Here is a 24855-nt window from a genome sequence, read left to right on the forward strand (position 1 = left end):
CCTCCTGCTGCTGCTGCGCCGCCGGAGCACAATTTCTGTTCTGTTCTCATCCTGAAGCAAAAGTTCTTAACCCAAGGTACTATTTCTGGGTTAGCGGAGTCTGTAACGTGAAGCGTATGTAACCTGAAGCGTATGCATCCCGAGGTGCCACTATACTTACATCACAGGAGCCTACACAACACAAAACACTGTTGCTGTATGTAGGTTTTATTTTATTTTATTTTTTATCATATATTTTGGAAATGTACATCCAGGTCTTTTTTTCCTTTAAATTTGTTTGGGGCCCCCAAGAGAGTGGCTTGTTTAGCTTTTACGTAAATCCGGCACCAGAGCCTAGAAGGGTCAACGGTCCGACTCTGCAAAAGGCAGAAAAAAATGAAAGCAGCGGGCTATTGCGGCTCTGGATGGGTGTGCAAGGCGAAGCCACAGGGGGGCGCGTGCACGCGTGCGACCATGCCTGCAATTGCTCCACTGGAAACACGGCTGCGTGCTTCTAATCACCGATCTGTTGCTGACGAGCAGCAGCACCACCGGAGAAGCCACTCCGTTGAACCCTTGAGCTTGAGAAACTGAGGGTTGAAAACAGCCGGTCCCGACCCCGTCCACCGCAGGCTTGCGAGGAGCTTTCCTTAGATCCCTACGTAACAAATAAGCTCTGCCATTGCGCCGCCCCGTTCCACGGAACCTCTGTGCGGGGGGGGGGGTTTCCTGGCGGAACCCTTTCGCGGTCACACGAAGCGTCCCTTCTCGCTGCGGCGCTTCCTGCTGGCGGACTGCAGGTTAGTGATCCTGGCGAGGCACGTTCGCCTGAGGACGCGAATGCGGCAGCCCAGACCTCTCCCTCCTCCTCCTCCTGCTGCTGCTGCTGCTGTGGACTAGTCTCTGCAAATACATAAGCCTTAGTTGCAAGAACCCTACCGCCAGACTCTGGGGAAATGAGCTTTCGATTCCCCCTTCGGGAATTATGAATGCTTATTGCAAATAAAGCGTGCCTGGTTGGGAAAGGAGGATGCGTGAGACTCTAGTCTGGGGTTCTTTCAGACGTAGGACCCACATCTAATCTAAACGGGGGCGTGAGGACGCCTTTTGATTTTCTCTTGCCCTGTATTTGCACGGTGGTAGCGCAGCTGTTGCGACCCATCCTGGAATGCAACCATGTGGGTCCCGGCCCACCTGCTGGAGACCAGTGTTAGCTGGAATAGCATTTACCGCCACCCCCAAAACGGAGTACAGCTTGGTCGTGATTCCTTCTGGCAGCTTTACACATTACAAAATTCTGCATAAACGTTTGTTGTGTGGCAGGTTTGTGCAACTACCACATGCATTGAGAATTAGTTTGGCAGGGAAATGTGTTTTATCTCTTCTAAGAGGAATCTAGGCATTAACCTTGGCTCAAATTAAGCTCTTAATATGCTGCAGGGGATGATACAATCATCTCCTTATGTACTTTTTATTTCCATATTTTATGGAAAGAAGAGTCCTGCTGCCTCTGACAGTTCTTGGGCTTGTTCTTTTTATGGTGTCATGACCAAAATCTCAAAGGGTTTGATGTAACTTCGGAATCTGAAGGAGTTGTAAGATTCTGAAATACTGGCTGTGACCATAAGTGTACTTATTTCAGAGTTACCCATATTGAATCTGGTAGGACTTAACAACCAAGGAAACATGCTTAGGGCAGAAAGTGCTCTGTCTAATATACTGCAGTTTGGATTAGGTGGAGTGATTGGTACAGGCGTGATGGATGAGTTTTTGGTACAGTGATTGGTACAGGCGTGATGGATGAGTTCTTGGGAAAGTGGCATGGCTCAGCAGTAGAGCACTGCTTTGCACACAGAATGTCCCATATTCACCCCCTGGCATCTCCAGGTAGGGCTGAGAATGTCTCTTACCTAAGAACCTTAGAAGCTTCCCACCAGTCCAGTGTGGATGGATGAATGGTCTGGCTCGGTATATTTCTGTATCTAACCTCATGCCCAGTGACCAAACATAACCCTCCGAGCCTCTCTGTCTGCTCCTTGGGACTCTTCCTGGGCCACACCCCATTGCCTACCACACCTCCTCTCTCCAAATGTTTACCCCTTAAATTAATGTGTCCTTGAACTCTTGGTGGCCTGGATAGAGTATGCTGTGTGTGATGGAGAGAGAGATCCCCTTCGCTGCTTTTTGAGTCTGTCCTGTTAAGTTGGGATATACCTGAATAATAGACAATAAGGAGAAATAAGAGGTTGTAAGATATTTCGTGTTTAAAATGAAGAAAAAATGGTATTTATCTGCCTAAATGTGCTATGGAACTTTTAAGGATTGCAGCATAAACTTTCTAGTTTTCCCCTTTTTCATGGTCTCTTAACTATTTTTGCTCTTTTCCATTAGTTTAAAGGCAATTAGAGTTGATGGTACAAAAAATGGTTTTCTTCAAGCATATCCTGAGGCTGTTGCACAATCTCTCTTCCTAAAGCTTAATGTACAAAGATTTGACAGTGAAATGTCAGTGTAGAGTGTGCACAGAATTCTAAATCAGTGCCAGGCAAGAAATTCTAATTTGGAATTTTATTACCAAACTGACTACCAGTTTAATCTATACTGCATTGATTATTTCCAGACTTGCTGTGCTATGAATGTCTTTGCTCATTTTAACCCACAGAAGTTTGAGAAGCCTCCATAAATGTACCGTATTTTTCGCACCATAGGATGCACCGGACAATAGAACGCACCTTGTTTTAGAGGGGGGAGAACAAGAAAAAAAAAATCTCCCCCTCTCTGCCCAGCGCCCCTTCAGTGAAGCGGCAGGAGGCGCTGCGCAGAGAGGGGGAGAATTTTCCCCCTCTTGTTTTCCCGCTCTAAAACAAGGTGCCGTTCAGGCGGCTACCTTGGAAGCCTGGAGAGCGAGAGGGGTCCGTGTGCACCGACCCCTCTCACTCTCCAGGCTTCAGGTTCCTTTTGACCTGCTCTTTGGGGCTGGCGGGGGAAGCCCACCACCAGCCCCAAAGAGCAGGTCAGGGAGCAGCGGAAAGGTGTAGCGGAGAGGCTGCTGCCATAGTCGCGCGTCACCTCTCCAGCTGGGAGAGGGTCGCGGGGCTATGGCTTCTTTAGCCCCTCACGCACTCTCCCAGCTGGAGAGGTGACGCGCGGCTATGGAGGCTCCTGCCATAGCTGTGCGTCACCTCTCCAGCAGGGAGAGGGTCGCGGGGGGCTTCTTTATCAACCCCCACTGGTGTGCTTGACACTTTACAAAGGGCCAAAAGTCTTTTTATGGCCAACCTCTGCCTAAAGAACCACTTTGCCAACAGTTTCTTATCCTACAAATAAACACGCATAGTTTCCCATGTCATTTAGCAAATATACTTAGATGCATCTTTTTCCAAAATTGGGACAAATGTATATTTGTCTGTCGAAACCATTTCAAATAAAAGTGTGCTGTATGATTATTGGCTTGGGTTTTTCCTCTCCCCTGAGGTCATGAACGTAGATTCCATGGACAGGTGCCCAATTCAGTTTTCTCTGCTTCCTGGCTCTAGCACAAAAGAAAGCCATGACTAAGGGAGGGGAGTGCTTCTTGCTTTTTTTGCTGTGCTTATGTCCACTATATCCAGGTTCTGCTTTTTCCTTTAAAAATCCCACCCTGAGATGATGCAGCTATATGAGAGTGGGCACAGAAGGGATTTCTAAGGGTCTGTTGGCACATTTCCTCCAGTTTCCTGACGCATTGATTCAGCATCTGCCAACCCTTCAGGCTATTGGTCACAGTCTGCACTTATTAGTCTAAAGCGTTGAACCAGAGAATCTCCCTTTCTCCTTCCTCCATCCCTTTCTGTCGGTGAAGGTAGTCAACTCACATAAGGGAAGCCACCATGGTAAATAGATCCTTCAGTTGCTTGGTACCATGCCCTGTGGTTAAAGTGTAGTGTTCAACTGGGATGAGTGTGGGAAACGTCAATTAGAATTGATCCAACAGCATTGAAGACAAGAGAGGCCTGGTGTTTTCTATCACTGCTGTGGTCTAAAGACCAATATGTTCCCACTTTGCATCCTAAAGGACCTTCAGTGTAGCTCTAATCACACACTGACTTGTGTCTAGGGCACTTGAATGTAGCAGCAGGAACAGGGCTATGCTTCTTTCCCCACCCCAACATTGCATCTCTGATTGCATGGGCTTCCCAGTTGTGTACAGCTTGTGCCAACAGTTCTTTTTCAGACCTCTTTACTCAACATGTGAAAGTCAGGATGAAGGGAATGCAGTGTTGGAGGTTGGGCCAGTAGCACAGTCCCATTCCTGCTGCTACATATGAATGTCCTGCATGCATGTGTCTATATCTATAAGGCACGGCTTTTCTAATTGTGTTTAACAAAATCTATTTAACCACATGATTGTAACAAAACCTCCGAGTCTGGAGCTGAGCATTCAAAGCAAAGATGTATTAGAAGGAATATAGGTTTACTTCACCTTTGTGAGACTGTGTGAATTTTAATTGGAAATGGTTTGGCTATAGTGAGGGTTTTTACAGCCAACCTCTGTGACTGATCTTGCTGATGTGAGCCTGTGTAGTCAGAACAATAAAAACATTTTACAATTTGCCATAAACCGCTCCTGTAACTATGAAATGGGCATCCATTGCTGCTCACCTGGTGGAGTCAGAAACTGCTTCCTGGCTCTAGCACAAAGTAAGTACGAGGCAACAGCTCCCAGATGATTTGATCATGTGTTCTTTAAAAACTGGGTTCTGGCACCTCTCAGGTGGGCACCACTCTAAGAGAACAAGGGTTCATGCTGAGTTCTGGCACCTCTTTTTCTAGAAAAATTGCACTTTGAGTCCTCAGCACTGGTTGCATTTATGAGACTTCAGTTCTTGGGCTTCCTGCTTCCATGATCCTGTGTAGTGGCCACATACAGACAGGGTTAAAGAGCCAACTATTTCAAAACAACATTTGAAAATACACCAAAGGCTTAGCCAGAACAACTCTTGAAAATCAGCTGAGACCTTTCAGTTTTGCTGACTTTAGGGGGGTGAAGATTAAGCTATATGATGCAAATATAAGAATATAAGAAACCAGTAAATTTTTTCTTTTCTGTATTAGTTGTTGTCTTAAATGGTTTTGTTTTTTCTTTGTGTGTGTGTGATAAATGAAAGTTAATAAAAAAGAATATTAAAAAAAAAAAAGAAACCAGTTCAGCGAGTCCTTTGTACACAGAGACCAGATGGCTACTTCTAGTGCCTTGATATTCATTTCAGAGGGATGAGCTGTCAGCAGCAACCAAATCGGCAGGAAGGAAGAGCTGCTACATTGTAGAGAATTGTGTGTGAGCAAAAGAGCGAGAAGGGTGTTATAAAGCTGAGGACAGCGAGACATGTTTAGCTCTGCGCTGGACTTTGGGGCTCTCCTGGTAACAGAGTGGAGAAGCAAGATCTGTTGGGGTGTTAATTCTGTGAAACCCTCCAACCTCTGCCCAGGTTGTATTTATGTGTAAATAAATATTCCAAGGATACCAAACCCTGAGTAACCGCTGGAACCCCTGGCATCTCTCACCGCTTGGAAATCAGGGTGGCATGTAACAGTAAACCTCCTTTTAGAACAGCTGCATCGGTTGTTGGTTCGTTTTGGGGCCCAATCCAAGGTGCACATGTTGGTGTTTAAAGCCCTAAATGTGGTAGGCCCCAAATATATGAAAGACAGCCTTCTTACCTACAGACCCTCTCACCTGTTAAGATCAGCAGAGGGCACCCTCTTGGTAGTTCTGCTGCCCCAGAATTTTTATTTTTTTTTGGGGGGGGGGGGACAGGGGCTTCTCTGTGGCAACCCATAAGCTGTGGAACTCCCTCTTCACAGAACGTGCCTGACACCTTCACTGTACAGTTTACACTGAATGCTGAATATGCACCTCTTTACCCTACCCTTTGACACTTGAGATACGTATTTTTAGGACCCACCCTATTCTGGTGATTGTCATATAGTTTAAACTGTTTTTAATGCTGTATTTTAAATGGTTGTGCCCTACCTTGGTACCTTAGGCTTATGGGTGGATAATAAATGAAATAAATAATTAATAAATATCCATTGTGGTTTATAGCTTTTGATTTATATTTGATTGAATTCTAAATAAGATATTTTGTCACCTGTCCTTCAAATGAACTCAATATTTATTTTTAGCTAGGATTATAGTTCTGGAGAGAAGGGAGATTATTATTCATTTTCAGATGAATTTATGTGGGTAGGGAAGCAAATGTGGGGGTTTTGTATCTGGCTGTTAAAAATGTGTGCTGTGAACCATGTTGGGTTCTTTTAAAAATATAGAGACAATTTATAAATACTCAAAATAAGTGTTTGGGTAAAAAGTAAATACTCATTCATCTGAAAAAAATGGTGTACATAGATGTTCTGATGTTATCAGCTCTCTTGGGAAAGAGAAAGAAAGAAAGAAATTATTCATTTGAAAATAAATAACAGCAAAAGTAAATAATTTTATTAATTAACAAGGGAGTCACTACCATCATAAAAACAACCATAAAACTCCATGTGGAATATTTTCCCTCTAACTTTTTCTCAAACCAGGCCAAGAGATGTGTGGGCTTTCAGTTGGCTAAAGAAAATCCAAAATCTCGATAGAACATGAAAGAGACAGAACAAATGAATTCTATGTAAATCTGAAAGCACTTGGTTTGCCATCCAAAAAATTGAGCACTTCAAAGTAATGATGCCTGTGGGGAAAAAGAAATGGGATGAAATTAGGGAAGTGAAATATATGTTGTTAAGTTAGATAAAAGGAAAAACGATAAAGAGAGCAGATGTAATTTTTGGTGGTGATTGCTATCTTCATCTCCTTTTTTCTCATTTAGGTTAGGCGAAGCGTGTCTTGTTCAGAGGTAAAACTGAATAGGAAAAAATACCTTTGCCCATTCCAGTTTTTATTTGTCTGAAAGCTGAGGATTTTTCCTCTTAGCTATTACCAGAGGGAAAAGAAAGTAAGGGTTTTGTTGGGTTATAATATAATCTCTCTTAATAACCATAAAAAGCAGAAAACTTCCAGTACTTTGGTGTTTTAGGCTCATGAATCTTGCAGGGATGGGGGAATTTTGCCAGCTATTAATTCAGGAAGCCTCAGAGCCTAACTCTGAAACAGAAAGATGTTGTCTTTACAAATACTGTACCTTAATCATTCTGCTGTTTGTGGAAACAAATCAATTATCGTAGAGTAGCTTTGTGGATCATATTTGGGCCTGAATCGTTCATATCCTTTAAAGATGGCTCTTGTTTGCTTTCCCTGAATGGCTCTGGTTTGCTTTTCCTGATGGCTTGCTTTTCCTGAATGGGATTTGAAAACCTTAGCAGTTGCAGGTGAAACTAGGTTAGGTAGAAAGTCATTTTGTTGGGGAAATAACTAGGAAGAATGCTGATTTTAACATATACCTTCAGACATATTCATCTGTTTTGTTAATGAAATGCCTAACAGGCCCTCCAAGTTTAAAAAAAAGGAGAGAGAGAAAGAAAAAGTATCCAATAGCTTCTATCAGGGCAACTGAGATAAAATAAAAGCACTTTAAAATAATAAATCAAGTAACAGTGATACAAGATTAGCATTATTTAAATTGGAGATGGAGTATCTGCTTAGAATAAATCCAATAGATATTTTAAAAGGCATCACCCAGGCACCATGGTTTTTCATGTGAATACTTTGTGAACCTACTCGGGATGTACATGAGTACTAATCCCATTTTATCAAATTTGCTAATCTTATAGTAGTAACTGGAAGCTATAGGGGAATGTTTATCTGTAGCAGTAGCAACATAACAAAGTTGCTGCTGGTTTTTCTCCAGCATTCAATATAGCAAAGCCATTGAGTAGCCATAGTTTAGTAGAGAAGGTGGGGACTGTGGCTAGAGAGTGATACTGATGTCTGACTGGGTTCTTGGTGTTAGTGTCGAACTATTAGTGGTTATGCTTTACTAGACTTATGGCAAAAATTTCAAGGGCTGACCTAGTTATTGCTGGAGAACTTCAAAACACACTTGGTTGGTTTCATGTGGATGAAATCAAGGAGGCATTATGAAAATGCTAATTGGCCATTTATATTGCTGAACGCCTGCAAGATAAAATGTCAGACATTCCATAAATTAAGAACACTATTAAAAATCAAATATTAATATCTTACATTTCTTAAAAAGAGGTTTAAACGTGAGCTTCAACATCTGAAGAAGTGTGCATACACACAAAAGCTCATACCAATAACAAACTTAGTTGGTCTCTAAGGTGCTACTGGAAGGAATTTTTTTATTTTGCTTAGATAGGTCTGAAAAATAAGATGCAATTTGGCATCATCAACCTGGATTGATTTCTCCTCTGTGCTCCTTTCCAGAAATGACCATTTTACTATGGAAGAGTTTTCATCGAATTACTCATGGCAGATTGTTGCCACAAGTGAGTATGTCTCTCCATAGCCATACTCATGGCTTTGAGGAGGAGAAAATAAAGAAGAAGCTTCAGCAGTTTGCAGGTGGATCTGTTGACCTTTCTAAAGAAGATGATGGGATTGGGATACTGACATTGAACAATCCAAGGTTTATGAATGCGTTTACAGGTATTAGCAATGTGTTGTGAATGGTTTTTGCAATTTGTTATGTACATTTATATTTTCTCTCCTCTTTGTATGATGCCCAGAGAGTGATAGCTATTGGGCGTCTAGTATAGCAAATAAGTGAATGCTTTCTTAATTATTAATACATTTAATAGTATGTGTTTGCTTCCTCTTAAGTATGTGCAAAGGCAGAAATGACTCCTTAACACTTGCCTTCAAATGTGATGAGAATTATCTTGCAATCACAGAGATTTAAAATGGGTCGTGTTCTTCACAGGGACTCTGTAATACCACACTTTAGATGTTGAAAACGCCTTTTGTCACAACGGTTCAGTGAGCCTGAAGCCAGATGCCCCAGTTCTTTTCTCTTTGTTTTATATATCTGCCCAAATGTACTTAATTCTTGGTTTATTTAAATTCATAACCTGGTCTTTTCTTAAGGCTCCAAGTCCAAAGCAATATTCATAAGGATTTTCAATATAGAAATGTAGGTGGATTAACCAAATGCTGATCTAGAAATTGCTACTGAATGCCAGCATGGATTTTTTTTTTTAAAAAAAGCCTTGTATTGCTTCTGGAAGTTGCTCTGACTTCCTCAGTGTTCCAGAGAAAGGGCATAACAGCTGGACAAGCACTTTTCTATAGACCTGTGTGCTGGTCTAAGGGTACCAGACGTCCCCGTTTCCGGGGACAGTTCCCAGATTTACAAATCAGTACACATACAAAATCCATTGAAGTTGAAAAGTGTCCCCAGATTCATTGGAAAAAATCTGGTAACCTTAGGCTAATCATTGCTGACCATGGAGACTGAAATATGACCACCGGGGTGGAGGATTTAGGAAATCATAGGTCAAGTCCTCTCACTGTGATTTACAGCTAGAAACTTACAACAGTGGAGACCCTGGAATACTGATACATTCTGCCATTGGCTGGCGTTTGGCTACTGCATGCTTACGTTCTTTCAAGAGTTTGGATAGGATACTAATAAATAAACTAATAAAGGATTCAAATCAATAAATATACCATATTGAGAATCCATTAAATCATCTGGGGGTATTAAAAGTGTGAAGCCACAGGTTTACCAAGAAAAAAAATTCACTAGAGAAGTGTGAGGAGTATCTACATGTGAGCATGTAGAGCAGTGACTGATAATTATTTTCCTCTGGGAGGTTGAGGGGGGGGGGTGGCCAGCATGATTTTGTGGTTAGTCCCGTCTCTTTTTCTGGTTTGTTTGTTTTTTAAAGATGTGTAAGCCATTATATCATGCTCTCCCAGCAGCCATTTCATGTTACCTCACACTCCACAGCATCATTTTGTGAGACTATATGCCCTGCGGCATGTGACTGGCACCCACAGCACTTCCTCAAAATTCCAAATGTGCTCATTGGCTTAAAAAAAGTTTGGTGACCCCTACCCAGCCATTCCCCTGGAGGGACACTTGGCACTTTTCTTCCACTAGCACTTTCTAAAGTGCGTAGGAAAGAGGTGCAGCCAGGACAGAGTCGACAATAGTTCTGTTTTTAAAAAATAGAAAGTATAGATGCTGATAGTATAGCCTTTTCATATAGAATCATATATCATTATCATAGAACCATATAATTCTTTTCAAACTAGCTTTTTTCTAATAAAATGCATTCTAAAGGTGACCCTCACATGTTCCTTCTTTTGATGGCAGGTGTGATGATGCTAGAGCTACAGGAGAGGGTTGCTGAATTGGAAAACTGGATGGATGGAAAAGGGCTAATTGTCCGTGGTGCAGCAAACACTTTTTGTTCAGGGTCTGATCTGAATGCCGTCAGGGCGCTGTCCAGCCCACAGGTAATAGTAGAAATCAATTTCTCATGCACTGTTTAATGTTCTGAGCCACTTGTTCCTCAATGAAAGATGATCCTGAAAATCATCATAAGAAAACAATAATAATTATTCTCTTTTGTGTCTGGATGCTGAATGTGCTGTCAGCATTTCAGAAGTGAATGACAAATTGCAAGTAGTGCAAGTGTAGGGGTCGTGTCTTTGATTTATTACTCAGAATTTCCTCGCTGGAAATCCTTCCTTCAGCTTATTGCATTTCTTCTTTAAAACTTTTTAAAATCTCTCGGGCTCTTCAGAGAAATGAGACTGGTTGCAGACTGTAAGATGAGCTTGATTGGTTTCCCAAGCTGTTAAAGTGGATCAGTCTCCTTCACCTGCAGTTCAGTTAATGGGAAAGAAATCTATGTGGAGGGAGAATCCTGTTAAAAGGAAGCTATTTAGACTGCATTCCAAATACAGTGGTACCTTGGTTGTCGAACTTAATCCCTTCCGGGTGTCCGTTTGACTCCAGGAACAGTTTGAAAACCAAGGTGCAGCTTCCAATTGGCTGCAGAAGCTTCCTGCACTCAATCGGAAGCCGCATCAGATGTTTGGCTTCCAAGAAACATTCGCTAACCGGAACACTCACTTCTGGGTTTGCGGCGTTCGGGAGCTGACTTGTTCAGGAGACAAGCCATTCAACAACCACTGTACCCACTTATCTGGGAACAAGCTCCATTGAACTGAATGGGACAACTTCTGAGAAGATTTTTGCAAGGTTTATTTTATTCCTCAGACAGCAATCCTATGTACACTTGGAAGTAAGTCCCACACTGGGATGGGTTTCTGAGTAAACCTACATAGGATGAGGCAGAAATTCCCAGTATCAAGCTGGTTGTTGTTCTTGGTCACAGAGGATATTTGTCCATTTTATTCCCTGCAATCACATCTCATTCTTTGCAAGAATTCAGCCACAGCCTTTGTTTAAATAATGGCAGGATTAATACTAGGTTTTAAAAAAGGACTTGGATCCATAAAGCGACATAGGACAACTAAAAGCTGTCATTAGTGCTGAGTAACCTGTCCAGTGCTGTAACATGTCAATTAACAGTGGTTTTCAAGCCAGCATTGAAAAGTGCCCTCACTTTCCTCAGGACGAAATGAAATGACTGGCTTTGTATGTTTCTATCCTTTGGAAATGAGATTTCCAAAATGTGAGAAATAAAATAAATTTACTCCTTGGCATGAGTCATAAACTTGTGCAATTACTGTGACCCAAATTTGGTTCAATAAAATTGTTTCCTGGGTTTGTTGGCATGGACCACACATTGTATATTCCTCACAGTATGAAACGGAGGTCTGACTTGATTTGGTTAAAACACTTTCTCATCAGCAGACTTACCCCAGTTTTTTTAGGGTTTTTTTTTAAAGTATTTGTTAAATTCCATTCTCTGAAAGCATGTCAGACTTCCCAAATCACTTTGGTAATTAGCTGTGTAAAGTTATCTCACATTCTATGTCCCATTGATTACAATAGGAGAGCTAAGCATGTGCTGTAATCTCTCCCTTTTGAAATTCCTTTCACTTGGCTGAATTCCCTGATATCCAGCATTAGTCATTTTGAAATCAGTGGATTTAAGCCTACTCTGAATATGACAAATGTTGCATATCACCCTCTGTTTAACTACAGTGAGAGGTTCTTTTGCTTTCTGGTATCTGAATCATAGGAGAGTTGTTTCTAAATAATGGCTCAGAACTCCCAGTGTCTTTCAAGAACCTTGAGTGTGAGTTTTCAGACTATATCTTGCCTGGCAGTAATTTATTTTCACCCTTGCTTGATGTTTCTCACTGCACATTTTGAAAATAATTACAGTAAGTCCTACATTCTGGGGATTGCACCTAAAGCCAAAATACATACAGTCAAAACACATTGGGTACAATGGCAAGTGGGACTGCCAAAGTCTTTTCTTCCCAGATGCCTGCCTCCTTTCTTCCCTTCTTTTAATTGTTAAAAAATAAATAAATTGCAAGCGCTTAAAGCTCACAAGTTAAATGTGTGTGAGTTGCAGGCTTATTGTACAGCATATTAAAGGGTCGCAAACAGGTTTTGTTGTTGGGGAATGGTGTTGCCCTGTGGGAGTTGAGAAAATACGAAAAATGTCACTGGTCTTTTCCAGCACTGGTGAAAAGGCCATGCCTCTGATGACTTGGCTACTTGGCATTGGCTAGCTTAACACAGCATTGCAGCAAAAAGGACTGGGGAGAAGCAAAGTTCTTCACTGGGAGTTCACATGTTTGTGTGGTCTCAGTAACCCATAGTTTAACTTATTGTGCGGTGCAGAGCAGCTAAATGTTAGCTGGAAATCTTCTCTGAAAGAACTACCCAAACCACTGGATATGTCTTTCTGTAGCAGCCAGTTTTGTCAGAGGAGAATGTTTGATATGTAAGATATGGCCATGAGTGGCTACCTACCAGTCACGACGGCTATATATGCAGCCTCCTTTCACCTGCCTATGGACTTTCTAGAGGAATCTGATTGGCCACCATGGGAAATAGGATGTTGAACCAGATAGGTGCTTTTGGTCTTATTCATCAAGGGCTCCTCTTCAATCTACTAGGCTCATTTAACTGAAGCCAAGAGCCAAAGCCTTTTCAGTCTCTGCCTTCCATGGCATTTAATTAATAAGATATTAATAATGGCCTGCACTCCCCAGTCCGCCTTCTGGTTGCCATTCAAGAGTTAGCACCAGCTGACAGTCTTACTTTGTAGAAGCAGAAATGCTCTGAGATCATTAATGTGGCTTTGTTTTGAAACTCTTCACTATGAATAGTTCCTCTTCTCCCCCTTCCCTTCCATAAACACAGGCATCTTTGTATTCATCAACACTTTAGACTTCTCTTCTGGCCTGCTTTGTGCACTGCTCAGGGTGTTTTTTAAGTTAAATAGTGAGATCACTGCTTAGGGTGGAAAATGTCTTTGTTCTTCAGCTTTATTCAATCCTATTTCATTTATGAATAGAATTTGTATTCCTAATTACATATGTCTTACAACAGTTAAAAAGTGAATGCAAGCCAACAACAATACCATGTCAAAACAGCAATAAAATTGCAGAGAGAGAGAGAGATGTACAGCCACTCAGGCTACCTTTAGGTAGATGAAGAAGAGAACAAAAATATATGCCAAATAGATAGAAATAAAAACAGAAAAGGCTAATGGTCTCAAATTCATTTTTTAAAAATGTTTTGCAAAATAAAAAAGCCTGTGTATTGTAAAAGCTAGGAATCGGCATCTAGAGACTGCAGAGTCCCTATTTCAGCCACTAAGCAGTGTACAAAATAACAAATGCAATATGCTTATATAACAAACAGCCTGAGAAACTACAAGATAATACAAGATAACAAAAAGAAAAATGCCCAAAGCAAAAACACAGCAGCACATTTTGAATTGTCTTTAGTCAGGAGCCCCTTCCCTCTTCAGCCTCTCCCTTGCCAAGGCACACCCTGACCCAAAATGCAACACTCGCCTCACTGTTCACAATCCCACCCAAATTCTGTGATACATCTGCACAAATCATACAGTATGCACTAATTTAATATCGCCCAACCCATACTACATCTTCACCAGCACACACAAGCACACCATTAACCCAGTCACTCCCACTTGGTCACCAAACACTATCTCCAGTCACTCATTCCACTGGGGCCTGACAATGTGGATAACGGGCTTGTAGCAATGCTGACTTGCCCTCTTAACCCGCTTGGATGAGGGGAAATAGTGGGTGGGTCCAGCAAGTGGTTAATGCATCGTTATGTGGCAGGGTGGTGCTGCAACCACTCCTAATAAAGCCTGCCCTCCAATGGCAGCTAACACCTTCCACCTAAATGCAAAGACCTCTTTTCTTGGGAAAGTGCTTAGTACAGATGTTCTTGGATGAAACCAATTATTCTGGCCCTTATCAGTTTTTGGTAGAACCTGGTTTTGCAGCCCAGCTGACCTTGCTAGCCCTGATGGATGACCATCAGGAGAAGATCAAGTGACTCTTGCTTTATCTTTCAGCAGCATTTGAGACCATCAACTATAGATTCCTCCTGAATTAGCTCTGTAGGTTAGTGGCTGCAGATGCTATTCTGCACTGGTTCTGTATATACCTGCAGGGCTGGTTCCATAGAGTAGCATTGGATGACTATGTGTCTAAGGAACATGAGAAGAACTTGCTGGATCACTCCAGTGACCCATCTCATTTAGCATCCTGATCTCACAGTGGCCAACCAGATAGATGGCTGTGGGAAACCTGTAAACAGGACCCGAGCACCAGAGTCCTGGCAGTTATGCTGTGGAATGTCCCACTGCTTATTTTTGTCTCCAGTGCTATTTAGCATCTTTATGGAGCCATTGGTAGCAGTCAGTAGCTGATTTGGAGCACAATGTCTTTGGTACAGTTTAGAGTACAGAACCTAGGCAAAACATTTAGGAAATTTATTATATGTAAGCTCAGTTGGAATCAGTAGAACATTCCAGAGCAGCTATTCCCTTTGGGCATTTGTGTACCTCAGGATAATTTTAACTGTTTTCCTCCTTCTTTATAGGATGGGATGGACATGTGTATGTTCATGCAAAGCACCTTAACCAGACTCATGAGGTTAGTGTGTTTTGTCTGATTAACTTTTAAAATGTTCAACAGCTTGAATTGTAGCCCTAGCAAAAAATAAATAAATCCAAAAGTGGCATCTCATGTTGCATGATTTGTAAGCCTGGAGATGTTGGAAACTAAAATGTTGGTTCTTATAAGCAGATGACATTTAGAACTCTTGAAGTTTTCCGAAATGACAACAAAGCCTTTGGTGGTAGGGGCAGGGACATACCACCCCCTGAAACTTCTGTCTCAATTTCTAGAAAGTGTTGAAGTCATCTCTTAAAAGTTGGCAAGCAGTATGTCCACAATCTACATAAGGGTTTGGAAGCAACATGTGCAGAGGAGGAGACTGTTAGTTTAATCCACCATCTGTTCCCCCACCCCCACAAAGGTTTCTCTCTCTCCAGCATTTCTTAAGGCTCTCTTAGCAACTGGGAAGCCGTATTTCTTGTGCTGCTATTGTTTTGGATTATTTCTGACCTTCAGTTTTATGAGAGGGCTTTTTTTTGGTACAATGACCTAAGGACTTCCAGATGAGAAACAAAAGTCCATCCTTCTCTGACATTTAATCCTGTTCCCCATTGTTTCAGACGTTTCTATAACAGAATGCAGACTTACTGCTGCATAGAATAATCACTGCCCAAGGTCACACGAGAATAAGGTGACAGAGGATGAAAGACCGTGAGGCAAACTTGTGGGAGAGGGAGCTTCGGAAAATGAATTCCCCAAAATTCGTAGCCAGTAACCTCTCAGTCCCCAGTTCTTCATGACACATTTGAAGGAATAGCCTTACAGCTGAGTTTCATTATCGGTTCATGTCAATGTTGGGGGCTGTAGCTTTCATACACTTTTTCTAATTTTGGCCTCTTGAGAGCTCAAAACCACACTAGCCAGGTACACATATTAGCTTTTGAGTTGTTCCTCTAAATGTGTCATACAGAATAAAAAAGATTAGGAAATTTAACAGAATGTCTGACTCTGGTTATGTGTTTCCCCCCAAAAGAAACTTATTTATATATGCAAAGATAAGGTAGCTTTCGGGGGGGGGGGAGTGTCATGACATGGCACCATAAATGGACAAAACTAAACAGGTGCCAGTCCTCCATAAAGTCTGAAAAACATAAAAGCTTACAATCCCGCCCCCACCTGGCAGTCTTCACAATGTGTGTGCACTTTAATGCTTACTTTCACCTTTTTAAAAAATAAAAAAAATTATTAAAACGTAATTTTATTAATCTAGATTTTCAAGGTAGCCTACAAAAGAGAACCATAAAACAAATATGAAGCAGATCTACTGCTTTTTTTGTATTTTTACTGTTGCTATGATAATTGCTTTTGTTTCCTATGTTTATGTGTTATGCTTACTTTCCAAGAAAAACAATGGTTTGTCTTGGTTGGAATAGCATGCCTTTGACTGTAGTTCTAATTTTGAATGGTTTCTTTCTTGCTCCCCATTTTGTGTAGGTTACCTCTGATTACAGTTGCATTAGTGCAAGGGAAAGCTCTGGGAGGAGGAGCGGAACTCACCACTGCATGTGACTTCAGGTAGGGTTAAATGCATCCCTGAGCAGACTTGGGACTCTGTTCAGACATTGTTTTCACATTTGGATTGTGCCCAGGGAAAGAGTGGCAGATACAATCTCATCTACTTCATTCTCCTAGCACTTTTCTTTCATGCTGCCATAGCTGCCATAGTATCGTGGGGTTTTTTAAACAATCCTTTGTGCTGTTTGCTCTTGGCTTTAAATAGAATAGATTACCTTGAGTATATGTTGATAGAAAGGCAATTTAACAATTTTTTTATAAATAAAAGGGAATATTTTAAAGGGAACGCCTACACCCATTTGAGTGTTTTGTCCTATGTTGTGAAAATGTTGGATTACAAGGAATCTTTTTAACTTCCACAATAAGAGAACTGGTTACATAAGAACATGAGAAGAGATCAGGCCAAAGTCCCACCTAGCCCATCATCCTGTTCAAATGCCTATGGGAAACTCAAAAGAGGACATGAGTACAACAGACCTCTGCCCGCTCATTATTCCCACCTATCACTATACAGAGGGATACTGCAGCGGAACATAACCATTTTGACTAGAAGCCATTGATAGTCATATCCTCCTTGAATTTGTCTAATCCTCTTTTAAAACCTTCTGAATGGGTGGCCATCGCTACTTCCTGTAGCTTAGTCATAAAGTCAAGCAATTCCACTACCCCCTTTCTTTATATTTGAACAGCTCATTATGGAGAAAAGCCTGAGAATGAAATGCCCGTCTCTTTAATGGCATAGATTCCCAATTACATAGTAACTTTCCTGTCGCATTGCAAGCTGAAACGCCCCTCCCCCCATGGATTCTGTCTACCTGAAGTAATTAGGAAATCTCTCCCTGCTGTCACCTTTTTACTTCCTCCTTCCTTGCTTGTTGAGAAGTATCAACCTTTCATCCTCTTAGGCATCCCTTGTCAAGTCCCCAAGTGCCTGTAGCGATTGTTTGAGTGCACATAGCCATACCTGCATAGAGAATTGTATCAAATTGTATCTACAGGGTTTAAAAAAACTCGGTCATCTCCTCAACATCATGGGTAATCCTTGCTCTGTTGTCTAGTGTGGGTTGTTTAGACAGTAAACTGTTTGCTTTTCTGCTTGCGCTATCTTACCTGTTCTCTCTCTCCTCTCCTTATACCTTCATCTCTGACTTTAATAAAAAACTTCTTCATTTGAAACCTGGGTGTGAGGTGCTGACTGAATACTTCTGACAACCGAGGGGGCTTCCCCCTGCATGTCAGACTGCTCTTTCAGACTGCATGCATTGGTGGAAAGCAGGGGAGGGCGAAACAGGCTGACCCGAACAACCAGTTTGGTACAGTGGTTAAAGCATTGGACTAGGCTTTTGGAGATCAGGGTTCAAATCCCCACTCGGCCATTAAGCTCACTGGGTGACCTTGGGCCAGTCACTGTTTTTCAGCCTAACTTACCACATCGTTTTGTTGCTAGGATAAAATGACAAGCGGGGAGAACTTCTCCCTTGGGGAGAAGGTGGGATAGACACTTACTAAATAAATAACAAACTCACTGATTGGTGACAGGAGAGTTAGCCAGTGGTTGTCCCCAGTGCCATTTTTTTAGAACACTTGTTCTCTTAGAATGGCAATGGCGCCCACCTGAGAGGTGCCAGAACTGAGTTTCGGCAAGTTCTGGCTGAAAAAAGCCCTAGTTGTCCCCTCCCCGGTGGTGAATTAACCTGTAACTCTTGGGAGTTCCTTTTTTCTGGTAGCCGGGGTGGCAGGCAGAAGTGGAAGTGTCACAGGCTGGGTTTGCTCTCCAGGTGGCTGGGCATTCACCATGCTCATGTGCTGCTGGAGGATGAGCTAATGTTACAGGCATGCCAGAAGAATGCCGGCCATTTGGAGTTCAGGCCCAGTTAGCTTGGCCAATGGTCAGGGGTACTGGGTGTTCATAGAATTGTAGAGTTGGAAGGTACCCTGAGGGTCATCTAGTGGAATGCAGGAATCTCAACTAAAGCACCCATGACCCATGGATCACTTCCTCTACCCGCCATCCTCCTTTTGTGTTCAACTCCTGTGCTAATGCCAGCTCCTTGTGTCTGAATCTATGTAATTAGGCCTCATACCACGATCAGGTTATTTGGCACGGAAAAAAATGAAGTTGAAGAGCTATGTGCAGAAACAAATTTTCAACTTCTTTTAAGCGGGGGGGGGGGGAAGCATCAATTAAAAATAGCTTTGCATTTAGCCACACAGTTTAGATATTACTGTATAATTACAAGCATGAAATACTGTATAATTACAAGCTGGCCTGAGGTGGGAAACTTCAGTTTGATATCTCATGTTTAATGCTTCTGCTAACTGAAGATATGGCTTTAACTTCAATCACTTTCGAACTCCGCCCAGTGCTACTAGCAATGATATAGAAATGGAGGGGGGACGGAGAATAGGGCATTAGCATAGGTCTTTCATGGCTGGCTTTTCTGCAGCTCTGTCTCACAGTGCTCTGGTAAGGGAAGAATAAAGAAATCCGAGGAAGATAGGGAGGAACTTGCTGGCACACGCTCTATGTGAACGAAGCCCTCAGGTCCCCCTTCTCTGTTGCAGTTCAAGGGAGATGCAGAGCTGGGAAGCAGAAGTTTGTAAGCTGGAGGTCAGTTCCACTGATCACCCGGTTCTGGGAGAAGGTGACCTTTGAATTGGACTAGAAAATAAAATGATGAGCAGGTTTCTATCCTGAATAACTCACACTTACCTCGTCTGGATAAATGGAGGAGGCACAGCCTAGACCTTTATAGACACTTTAGGTCAGAAGGTCAGCAGTTTGAATCTGTGCAACGGAGTGAGCTCCTGTTGCTCTGTCCCAGTTTCTGCCAACCTAGCAGTTCCAAAGCATGCCAGTGCAAGTAGATAAATAGGTACCACTGTGGTGGGAAGGTAAACGACATTTATGTGCACTGTGGTTTCCATCACGGTGTTCCATTGCCCCAGAAGCAGTTTAGTCATGTTGGCTGCATGACCCGGAAATTTGTCTGTGGACAAATGCTCCCTCGGCCTGAAAGCAAGATGAGCACCATAACCCCATAGTCGCCTTTGACTGGATTTAGCCATCCAGGGGTCCTTTAGCTTTACTCTACATCTGTAAATCCCCCCCCCACTCCAGTCAGTCTAGAATACTGCCAGAGGTGTCTGGGATTTGTAACTCTTGATTCTTCAGCAGGCCTGAAAATGTGGGAGAGCTTATCTCTACACATCTCCTAACTACAAACTTAGGTTGAATTTTATATTTGCAAAGCACATTTGTACATGGGCAGAATACACACAGCTTTGTTGTGTGTGTAAGTGATACCAAAGTAGATTCTGAGATATGTGGCTCCATCACACTCCCCTCCTCTCCTCACTCCCCCTGCTTGCCGGTGAATAAAGCTTTGGAGCTATGGCAGATCAAATTCTTGCATTTTCTAGGTTGCTTATCCTTCTCTTTTAGGAAAACTGTAAAAATCATTAGTATTCCAGACCATGCCACTTGAATCACAAGTCATATCGTTAGAGAGGAACACACAGGCGTTGTTATGGTCTTTTTATTTCTTCTTTTTAAATCCAGAGCAGCGGTCCAGTAAACAAGATGGTTTTAATGCGAAATGAAGTTTCCTCTGTTCACAGTTCTTTCTTACAAATATATGGCCTAAATTTCACACCGAGCTCTTCTTGAGAAATGTAAGCTGACAAAACACTGCTCCGAGCTTGGTGCAGTGTGTTCATGTGAGCCAATGATGTGCTCACAGAAATAAGGTGCAAGCTAAGAAACGGAGGGATCGCTTTATCCATGAAGTGTGAGGGATACTCATTTTTAATCTTTCATTGGTCAGCTGAGTTAATGATATCTGCAGTGACCTGCGAAAGTCAGACCGGCCTTTTTAATCATCTGCATTTTAAACATGTTTTTAGAGCTGCAAGCCGTGGAGGCTGTCCTGTTAAGAAAAATGGGCATGACTCCACCTAACTCAGTCTGCCTGCCCTCAGCCTGTCTCAGATCTACCCGTAGAAGGTGGGGATTCAGCCTGGCTCCCTTTGCATTCAAAGCATGGGCTCCACTCCTGAGCCACAGCCCTTCCCTTGTGTTTAATTTCCATCCTGCTTCAAACAATGTGTCTGATAGCTCAGCTGGCTAGAGCATGGTGCTGATAAGGCCAAGGCTGCAGCCTCAATCCCTGTATGAGACAACTACATATTCCGGCATTGCAGGGGGTTGGACTAACCTGTGGGTGCCCAGATGTTGTTGGACTACAACTCCCATCATCCCCCAGCTCTGGCCTTGCTAGCTAGGGGTGATGGGAGTTGTAGTTCAACAACATCTGGGGACCCACAGGTTGAGAAAGGCTGGACTAGATGATCCTCAGAGTCCCTTCCAGCTCTACAATTCTATGTATATAGCCCAGAGTTGCCATTTTCCCAGCAGCATGGACCACAGTGTTTTGGATTATTGCCTAGTTGCTGGTGTGTTTTTTTCTGTTTGTTACCTATTAATAGCAATAATCCAAACAAATTTCTCTATATTTGAAAGCAGATTCAAGCAGATACATATTAAACAGGGCATTCTCCAGACAACCTTAAAAGTCCATGTTCAGTGCGGAAGATTATTTGTCTGCATGACTGAGTTCTGTGTAGCGCACGTGATAATATTGGCTTATGTCCACATAATGTTCCTCCTGTGTAGGCCTGCGAGGGAAGCATGGAGAATGGTGGCAGCAGTGGCTGCACATTTATAAGAACTTCTTCTCTCAAAAATTATGCCTTCCATGTTCAGGTTGTTATAGCATACATTCCTTTAATCTTTTTTTCTGGTTAAAATCAGTGGGAGAAACTCAGAGTTCTGCCTACCCAGCAAATAAAACCTATGCATGTATTGTTGCTTCTCCAGAAGCTCTCAATCTGCATGTTGTCTCTGTCTTCTGTATGATCCTGATCTCATCCTCATTCTTCCTTCTTCGTAACCGCCGCCCCATACTTGCCTGCTGCTCACTCTCTTCTTCCCCTCCGTTATCCACCCCTCATTCCTTCCTGCTTCCTGACCTATGTGCGACTGTCTCTCTTTTTCCCCCTTGATATCCACTCTGACTGTGCCAAGGTTTTATCACCACAACAATAGTACGCAATAAGGTAAGTTCATAGATGTTGTGGAAGATGTGAGCTGCGAAGGCCAGCGGATGCTACCGAACAATTTACTGTGGCAAGCCTGTTCAAGTCTCTGGCCCTATTCCAGCAAAGTACAGAAACATATCATCAGGTTCATAAGACGAGCCCTGATGGAAGAGACCAGAGGCCTGCCTGGTTTAGCATCCTGTTCTCTCAGTGGCCAACCAGCTGCCTGCAGGAATCCCTCAAGCAAGACACGAGTGCAGCATCAGCTCTTCCTAATTGTTCTGCCAAGTGACTGGTAGTGAGAGGCACATCGCCGCTGATTTTGGAGCTAATATATAGTCATCATGGGCAGGAGTCTTTGATAGTCTTGTCCTCCATTAATCTGTATAAGGCCCTTTTAAAGTTGTCCGAGTTGGTGGCTACCACTATGTTGTGGGGTAGCGAATCCTATAGTTACCTGTGTGCTGTGTGAAGCACTTCCTTTTGTCTGCCCTGAAACCTGTAACATTCGGCTTCCTGAGGTGTCCCTTCCTTCTGCACACCATGCACAATTTTGCACATATCATTTTCTCTCTCGCTTATTTGCCCTATCCCCCCCCCCAAAAAAAAGGGTCCTGGATGTTGTGACCTTTCCTCATATGGGAGTTACTTCAGCCCCTTTATCATTTTGCTTGGCCTTTTCCAATTCAGCTGGTAACTGCACTAGTTTTCCTCTGCAAAGTGGCATTAACCTCAGGATTGTGCTTCTCTCTCTATTTTTAAAGCACAATAAAGAACATTCACATGAGACGCAAAAAAAGGCAAGGTCCTGACCATTATAGCAATTGCCATCTCTCTCTCTCTCTTTTACTGAACTATAGAACAAAATCTCATTTTTCTCTGTTGTTTTCCCCATTACTTCTTGATTCTCGTGCTGCCTGGATTCTTCACTAAAATGTGAATGTTTTGAATAAATCTTTTTATGTAACTGACAGACAGAAAATCAGACGCCCTTTTCTTTTATTTCTCATTCTTCTTTCTTTCTTTCTTTCTTTCTTTCTTTCTTTTTTTAAAAAATCTTATATCAAGAAAGTTTTAATTATGCAATGGATTCTAAAATGCCACCCCCTTGATCTTGTCCAAATTACAAGGATATAGTTGACCAGCTCTCTTTCTCTATCAAAAAAGTACATGGAATATTGGCTGTCTTCTCAGTTCTGTTATCAATATCTGGGCCATTTTCCAACTGGTTTGGCCGAAAAAAGCTTTGTCCTTTTGTTGATTGTTTATATAATATCTATCACTTATTTTACTGGGCTGTACTTCCATTATGTGGGTTATACTGCTATGCGTTTTCCCCAATACTATCTGAAGATTTCTTCTACTTATCAGCTACCACTAACAGCTGCAGTATCTCTCAAGAAGTTCCTTTTTACACAAATGATTTTTTAAAAATACCCCCCTTGGCCACTGAAACATCATTTAGATACTGAAAGCCTTTGAAATTATTTTGCTTTATTATAGTATTTTCTTCACTTCCTTTTGAAATATATATTCCCTCCCCTTTTCTGAGTGGTAGAGATATTCTCTAATCCAGTAATTATTAATTTGTTTGCTTTATGTAGGTCTGAGGCTACCTGTTTCATGGTGAGGTACTTGACTGTTATTATTAATATAAACTCCAGACGGTCCCTGTGGCTCCAAGAGAGAAGATTGGGGATAGTCATTTTGGTGACAGGCAGCCAAGGAACTGGTTATATCTTAGCCAACTGGTTCCAAAACAGCCCTGCTCTCCTTCATCACATCCACATGTTCATACTAGGAGGAGAACAGACTAGGACTAGGGCTGACAATTTGTGTATATTTACTTGGGAGTAAGCCCCATTTAGCATATTTGGCATTCCTTTTAAAAAAAATAAAAATGGGACCAATGGAATTCTGATGACCACAAACGTTTGCTTAGCTAAGAAAGCCCAGCAAAACATGGGCTGCTTCATGGCAAAACAATCCCTCCCAGTCTTGCCATCTGATTTCAGCCCCATGCCCATAGGGTTTTATGTGTGTTCATTAAGAGGTTTAAAGACTTTCTAGGCAAATCTAAAAAAATATAGTATAAACACTGACAACTGGAAAACAGTGGCCTGCGAGTGCTCCAGTCGGAGAACAGCCTTTACCAAAGGTGTCATGGACTTTGAAGACACTCAAACTCAAGGGAGAAACGTGCTAAGAGGAAGGCACGCCTGGCAAATCCACACTGTGATCAACTCCCACCCGGGAACCAATGTCCCCACTGTGGAAGGACGTGTGGGTCCAGAATTGGCCTCCAGTCACTTACGGACTCATTGTTAAAACCGTGTTTATGGAAGACAATCTTACTCGGCTACGAGTGATCGCCAAAGAAGAAGATATGTGTTCATTGCAACTCCTCAGACCGAAGTCGTTGAAAATGAGCATAGGTTGTCCTTAAACAACCCCTGACCCATGCTGAGGTGGTAATAAGAATCTGTCCTTGCGTATTTCTGATCTGAAAGGTAATATTCAACCTAATATAAAAATGCTGGCTTCTCATTTTGGATTAAAGGTTGTTGTCTTCCCTTTCAAAGTGATCCATTTGTTTTGCCTTACTTTGGATTCAGTCTCTGCAAATTGCTTGCTTGATGTAGCATTAGCCTGCCTAACGTTAGAAAACACTTACAGTCTGCATCTTGCCATCCGAAATTGTGCTTTGCATAGGAATGAGGCAGAGAGAACTGAGGTGGCTTGACTGCTAAGCTTCAGTATAAATTAACAACTGAATACTTGTTTCTCACTGACAGGTTAATGACCCCGGAGAGCGAAATTAGATTTGTCCACAAGCAGATGGGCTTAGTACCAGGCTGGGGAGGAGCTGCCAGGCTCGTACAAATCCTTGGCAGCAGCCCTGCCCTCAAGTTGCTGAGTGGTGCTGTAAAAGTGGATCCAGAGACCGCCCTTCGTATTGGCCTGGTAGAAGCCGTGTTGTCCTCATCTGATGAACTTGAGTCACTGGAAGAAACACGTACATGGCTCAGACCATACACAAAGGGCCCTCCTGCAGTAATTCAGGCTGTGAAGAAAGTGGTTTCTGCAGGACGAGAGCTGCAGTTAGAAGCTGCCTTGATGACCGAAAAAGAGATTTTTGGAACTGTTTGGGGTGGGCCTGCCAATTTACAGGCTTTGGCTCAGAGAACAAAACATAAATAAATGACACACAAAAGAAA

General features: G+C 42.3%; 1 protein-coding gene across 2 annotated transcripts; it reads left to right on the forward strand.

Moving 5' to 3' along the window:
• Positions 1 to 463: 463 nt before the first annotated feature.
• ECHDC1 (ethylmalonyl-CoA decarboxylase 1) lies at positions 464 to 24855 on the forward strand. 2 transcript variants are annotated; one of them, XM_079970812.1, is made up of 6 exons: positions 464 to 779; positions 8348 to 8569; positions 10242 to 10384; positions 14946 to 14998; positions 16457 to 16537; positions 24433 to 24855. In XM_079970812.1, exons 2-6 carry the CDS (start codon positions 8350 to 8352, stop codon positions 24836 to 24838), a joined length of 903 nt encoding a protein of 300 aa, XP_079826938.1. In that variant the 5' UTR covers positions 464 to 779; positions 8348 to 8349; the 3' UTR covers positions 24839 to 24855. The 2 variants fall into 2 exon arrangements, with proteins under 2 accessions (XP_079826938.1, XP_079826937.1); XM_079970811.1 differs by lacking the exon at positions 464 to 779 and adding an exon at positions 3276 to 4659.

This window comes from Podarcis cretensis, assembly GCF_951804945.1.
Source record: "Podarcis cretensis genome assembly, chromosome: 3".
Classification (NCBI taxonomy): Eukaryota; Metazoa; Chordata; class Lepidosauria; order Squamata; family Lacertidae; genus Podarcis; species Podarcis cretensis.

Excerpts from the sequence above, each read along its gene's own strand:
- ECHDC1 (XM_079970811.1), top strand. The coding sequence starts at position 4,599 with ATGGGCATCCATTGCTGCTCACCTGGTGGAGTCAGAAACTGCTTCCTG. Across the intron at positions 10,385-14,945 it reads GGGCGCTGTCCAGCCCACAG|GATGGGATGGACATGTGTAT; the intron begins GTAATAGTAGAA and ends CCTTCTTTATAG. Across the intron at positions 16,538-24,432 it reads ACCACTGCATGTGACTTCAG|GTTAATGACCCCGGAGAGCG; the intron begins GTAGGGTTAAAT and ends TCTCACTGACAG.